At 47.9% G+C, this 5,721-nt stretch overlaps 1 protein-coding gene across 1 annotated transcript in view; it reads left to right on the forward strand.

Moving 5' to 3' along the window:
• The window catches only part of HIF1AN (hypoxia inducible factor 1, alpha subunit inhibitor), a gene marked incomplete at its 5' end in the record, with an annotated part of 7,325 nt that extends 3,531 nt beyond the window's left edge, over positions 1-3,794 (forward strand). The window contains 5 exons of the mRNA XM_008939331.1: positions 589-734; positions 1,227-1,333; positions 1,714-1,777; positions 2,012-2,122; positions 3,196-3,794. Coding sequence (XP_008937579.1) covers positions 589-734; positions 1,227-1,333; positions 1,714-1,777; positions 2,012-2,122; positions 3,196-3,240 — 473 coding nt within the window. The remainder of the gene's footprint in view (positions 1-588; positions 735-1,226; positions 1,334-1,713; positions 1,778-2,011; positions 2,123-3,195) is intronic.
• Between the last annotated feature and the right edge of the window lie 1,927 nt (positions 3,795-5,721).

Below are 5,721 nucleotides of genomic sequence, written 5' to 3' on the forward strand. Positions count from 1 at the left end.
GCTGGATTGAGGTGGATTGAAGCTGGATGCACAATCCTTGGACGTGGATGGAGGCAGGGAAGAGTCTGTAGATCAGGCCCAGGTCTCCAAGATGGCCATGGCCACGTGTAGCACAGGGAGCAGCAGAGCAGCGTGTGCCCAGGTAGAAGGTCAAAGGAGCAAGAGCAAGAGGAAGAAGAGAGAAGAAGAGAAGAGGCAGAGGCGTGCCTTTCTCACCCCTTTTATAGACCTTGGCAGGAAGTCCTGAACACAGGAAAAGGGGAGTGGGAATAGGACAGGTGTATGCCCCTTTCATTCAGGCTTGTACCTGGTTTAGGGTTTCAGATCTCCACCCACCAGGGGCAGCAGGTTTCAAACCATTACATTTGGTTTTCTGAATATGTGGGAGTGTATTTACTGTCATTAGGGACTTGACTTCCTTCCATCTTTTGTACCTGTATGTGAGAGTGTCTTGATTAATCCTTTCTTTCTGTGTAGGGCATTTCTGAATATGTGGGAGTGTATTTACTGTCATTAGGGACTTGACTTCCTTCCATCTTTTGTACCTGTATGTGAGAGTGTCTTGATTAATCCTTTCTTTCTGTGTAGGGCATGTGACACCAGCTCATTATGATGAGCAGCAGAACTTCTTCGCTCAGATTAAGGGCTACAAGAGGTGTATCCTCTTCCCTCCTGATCAGTTTGAATGCCTCTACCCTTACCCTGTGCACCACCCGTGCGACAGACAGAGCCAGGTGAGAGAAGCAGAGCTGCTCTCTGCTCCATGCAGGGCAGGGCCCTTGTGAAGGTGCCAGCTGGGAGGCATCTGCGTGGGAATTGAAGCTGCATCCCGCTGGATGAGCTTTCCCAAAGCCTGTGTGATAACTGGAGAATGCGTTGAGACTAGATGGAAGGACTGGGGGGGTCTTTCTGGTTGTGTCTGGTCCTGACTTGCAAGTGCTGGGGCTATAAACATCTTGCTGATGGCACAGCTGAGCTGCAGTTGCTGCCTTCTCTGTTCTGTCTTGATGACATGGGCAAGCTCAGATTGGATCAGAGGCACACTGCAGGACTCCTAAACTGGTGATGCTTTGGAGCTTCTGCAGGACCTCACAGTGGAATTAAGACATGAATGGAAATAACAAAGCCATGTCAGGCAGAATGGAATGATTTGATACTGAGAGCCAGTAGTGAGGACGGTCACTGCAGGAAGTTCTTCTGAGTTTCCTAATGTTTTCTTCTGTTAGGTGGACTTTGACAATCCTGACTATGAGAAGTTTCCAAACTTCAGGAGCGTGGTTGGCTACGAGACGGTGGTGGGCCCGGGGGATGTGCTCTACATACCTATGTACTGGTAAGGAGGGTGCAGGGACTGCATGGTGACCAGCAGAGGTTTAAAACATCATCTTTTTAAAGTGTTGGGTTGGCTCCTAGGAGAATTTTGTTTTGATGGGTCCAGCCAGGGTGATGTTTTCCATGGTATCTTGGGCCGCTCTGCTTCTACTCCCAATCTGTTGGGTGGGAGTGGTAATTCTCCCTGGCACAGCATTACTGTGCAAGTACTTTGCTGACATGTGTGATAAAAGGATCTGTGTTTAGTTAAGGAAGGCTTTCTAGAAGCTCTGAAATCTTGATGTTGGAGGTATGGGGCAAGTGCTGTCTGAACTCATCCATCCAAGGTATTTCCCTATAAGCTACAGCAATAGTCTCTTTTTTTGTGTGGCTTCCATGCAGGTGGCACCACATCGAGTCTCTCCTGAATGGGGGGATTACCATCACTGTGAACTTTTGGTACAAGGTGAGTACAGGCACCTTCCTGCACAGCTTGGGGTAGCTCTATCCCAGAGAATGTTTTCAGGTGGAGAGGTGTTTGGCACATGTTGTCAACAGAGCTGCATTGCACCAAATCCTTTGCTTTAAAGCTGAAAGCTACACCCTTTCAAGTGGTGTATGGAGAACTGGGTGGCTGGGAGAAGGTGGAATTATCTCCCAATTCAGGAAGCATGCAATGAGCTATTTTTGGTGTTTTCAGGGTGCCCCAACCCCAAAGAGAATTGAATATCCTTTAAAGGCTCATCAGAAAGTGGCGATAATGAGGAACATTGAGAAGATGTTGGGAGAAGCCTTAGGAAATCCACAAGAGGTACAAAAAACACCCATATAGTCACTGCTGTTGAAATCGTGTGGCTGATGCAAAAGAGATGCCAACTTTTTGGCTCTGCAGGTGTCATAGTGAGGGTGGGAGAAAGCAGGGTTGCTGTGTTGCTGTGAATGGTTCTTCCTGCTGTCCTCAGAAGGTCCTTTGGCTACAAAAAGGCAATTTTAAGCTCTTTAAATTGTAATTCTGGAGAGGGCCGCTATGAACAAGGGGATAATTGTTCCTGTATGTGGGGGAAGGTGTACTTCAGCTTTGGGCACTGCTGGGGAGGTGTTGCTCCCAAAGCCTCCTTAGCCACCTGTGCAGCAATGATACCCAGCATTTGCTAAAAAGAGGAAACTGTTTTACAAGAACCAAACTGATGTCCTAAGTGTATGATTTTGAACATCTGCTGCTGGTCTGAAAGTGGAAGTGCTGGATGTGAATAGTAATACGTTCATGGTCTGTAACCCTTACCCCTGTGCAGGAACACCCCTGTAGCACACTCACTGGGAGATGGTGCCTCTCCCCTGAGATGATCTTACTGCCTTAGCACACTGGGCTTCCCTTAGTGATCAGGCAGCGACGAGAAATGAGAGTGGTCTTGGCTGAAAACAAAACCTTAGCAAAATCATTGGTCCTAGCTTTCTTTCCAAGTGACCCCAGGAACTAGAGAGGGTTCAGTGAGTGAGTGTTCCTTCTCTGCCCTGCACAAAGCAACCCCTGATGACTGTTGGCTCCTTTTAGTAATATTTACGAAGAAACCACAAATCTAGGGTGGGAAGTGAAAAAGTTTCAAACAAGTACCATGCATGCAGTGTTTTGGTGACAACTAAAGTTGGGTGTTGGCAGAGAGCCCTGCAGTTTCAGTAGGGTATTTGAAGACGTGCTCAAGAGTACCCCAGTGTCCTATGTAGAAAATACTTTGATTTGGTGTCCCTTAGCCTCTGCTTGCCCGTGGAGATCCTCTGCCCTGGGCTGCTCAGCTCAGGAGGTGCTGTGGTGCAGAGGGGGCAGGCTCTGCAGAGGGCACTGCTGTGTGAGTGTCCTGGCTAATGATCTGTTTTCACTTTGAACAGGTGGGTCCCTTGTTGAATATGATGATTAAGGGCCGGTATGACTAATGCCTGGCTGCCCGGGTGACTGATGTTGGAGCTGCTTTGTTCACAAGCAATGGAAGATACTGAGAGCTAGTATTGCACGCAGCACTTAACAGACTGATGGGTTTCCTGGCCCATCCCTGCCCCACTATAATAAAGGGGGCTTCTGGAACTGCAAAACCGTTAGTACCCCATTCATCCTCCACTCTCATCTAACCAAACCTCCCAAGAAAGAGTCTGCACTTACTGGAAGCTGGATTCATGCTCACTAACTTGGGTTTTTTTTTGTCCTTCTGCCCTGTTTGCCTCAACAAAGAGCGTGGCTTCTGCCACTTGGATGCATTACTTCAGGATTTTCAGGCATTTGAGAAGAGCTTGGCGGAGAACAAGGAGAGATCTTGTTTCATCAGCCTCTGGAGTTTGGACTTCCTGGCTGGGGTTGTGTGTTGGTGCCTGCAGTGGACTTGAGATGGGAAACGATAGGTTTCACAGTCCTCTGTTGTTAGAGGACCTATCCGTGCTCAACTGTGGCACCTCTTTGTGTAACAGAATTGAACATGTGAGATGGGCTGTGCATGCTGAGCAACTGGAGAAACGATTCTGTTTCTTCAGCTTAAGACATCTGTGCTTTGGACGTGGTACAGGGTAGAGATCAGAGTGAATTTATCTAGTGTGTAAGAGCCAAATCATGTGCTCTCCAAGTAACAGCTGTGTTGTAGGAGTCTAGGTAAACCTCCTTTCTGACAGCCTTCTCTGGGGAGAGAAGGCTTGTCTCTTGCTCTTCTGAAGCTGCAGTCTAGTTAAAAGGTTACATAGTGTTATGAAGGGAGCAGCATAAATGCCACGGCACTCTCCAAGTCCTGAATGACTAAGCCACGTTTTTAAATCAAATTCCCTAGGGGTGCTGAGCTAGACTGTCAAAACAGAGTGTCAGATGGGTACAGAGCCTCCCTTCTCCCCACCGTGGGTGCTGGCTCCTCGGACTACCTTGGGAAAGTGCCCTTTTTACTGAAACCACAAGAACTCAAGCGTGAGTGGCTGCACGCGGGTGTGCATGTTTGTGTGGCGTTGTGTGGCTCCTGTCCATCAGTTAAATCCATGCCAGTGTGTGGTTCCCTTCCTTGTACAGTCACGTGAAAGGGGTCAGGGCTTTCTGTTTAGATGTGGTTAAGTTTATCTTGATCCTCTTTGTGTTCCAGGACTTGACATGGCAGGCTGGGAAGTGACAAGACTAGGGTGCAGGAGCCAGACAAGCCTATATTTAAGAGTCCTCAGCAATCACTCTGAAAAAACATTTTGCTTTCCTCCTCTTCCATGCAAAAGCCTTAGGCTCATGTGAGGCTGGCTTTTTTTTCCCTGAGGTGTGCTGTGTTGCTGTCCCTGGTTTGGGGAGTGTTGCAAAGGCCTCGTATGTTTGATGCAGTTGTAACAGGTCCCAAGAGCTAGAGGTGGGAAAAGCTGCTTCATAGCCCATATAGCTGCTCCCAGGGAGTTGTGGGGAATTTGTTCTGTTAAGACTTCCCAGTGTTTTTCCATGTTGTTCCTCGGGGCTTGTTCTGACATGCAATTCTGATAAAAGTATTGGGAAGATGCTGCTCAAGAAATGGCCCACCTTTGGGCTCAGGTCCCATCTTTTGCTAGGGCAGCTCATGCACCACTTGCAGTGAGCTTGTCTTGCACAAAGGTGAAAGGCTTCTCAAACAGGAGGTCCCAGGGGCCAGTTTTCTGGCTGCTTTACAGGTCAGAACAAATGAAGTGTAATTGGAAGCTGCAGGTCCTTGTTCAAGAAATACATCTGTGTCACTGAGTAGTCTGGCTGCCGTGTTTCTTGTTGCAGACTCTTCAGAGCTGTGGTTAGATCCAAACGAAGGTCACTCAGCTGGATACTTCCAATGATCAGCCTTTGGGCAGGTGGAGAAGAAGGCTAAGCTGCTGACTCTGGCCAAAAGCAAGGCCTTCCCAGGGTTCCTGGGCACATGCCCTTGGCTGAAAGATGCTCAGATGAAATCCCATCTCTGTGCTATTTATTCAGCACATGGTGGTCTCCAGTACTACTTGTTAGACACCATCAACTCTTGAAGCTCAGGGTGGGAGTTCATATCCCATGTGGAGAGAGAATGGTACTTACAGAACTTCAGGATCCTTTTTTGTTTTTTTTTTATTATTTCCTTTATTTGCCAAAGGTCTAACTTTTAAAGTGTCTGAACAGGTTTTGCTGCACTTGACTTTGTGAAAGCTCATTTACAATGCACTGATGGACTGATTTGCCCCCGCCCCCTCTTCCCTTTTCACCTTGTGCTTTCAATGCCCCTTGCCATGGTATTGGGAAGCTGTGTGTTCTCTGCTAGGGGTGTGTGTGCAGAGGGTGTGGTGTGACAAACACACGGTACCTTCCGAAGTGTAGTTCTTAAATACAACCGATGTTGAACAACAGAACTGTTGTCTGACTGTTATTTTGTGAGCTGTTGTACAGGAGAGCTGAATAAGGACCTGTGCATGCAAAGC

Source organism: Merops nubicus, unplaced genomic scaffold (genome assembly GCF_000691845.1).
Source record: "Merops nubicus isolate BGI_N331 unplaced genomic scaffold, ASM69184v1 scaffold29804, whole genome shotgun sequence".
Lineage (NCBI taxonomy): Eukaryota > Metazoa > Chordata > Aves > Coraciiformes > Meropidae > Merops > Merops nubicus.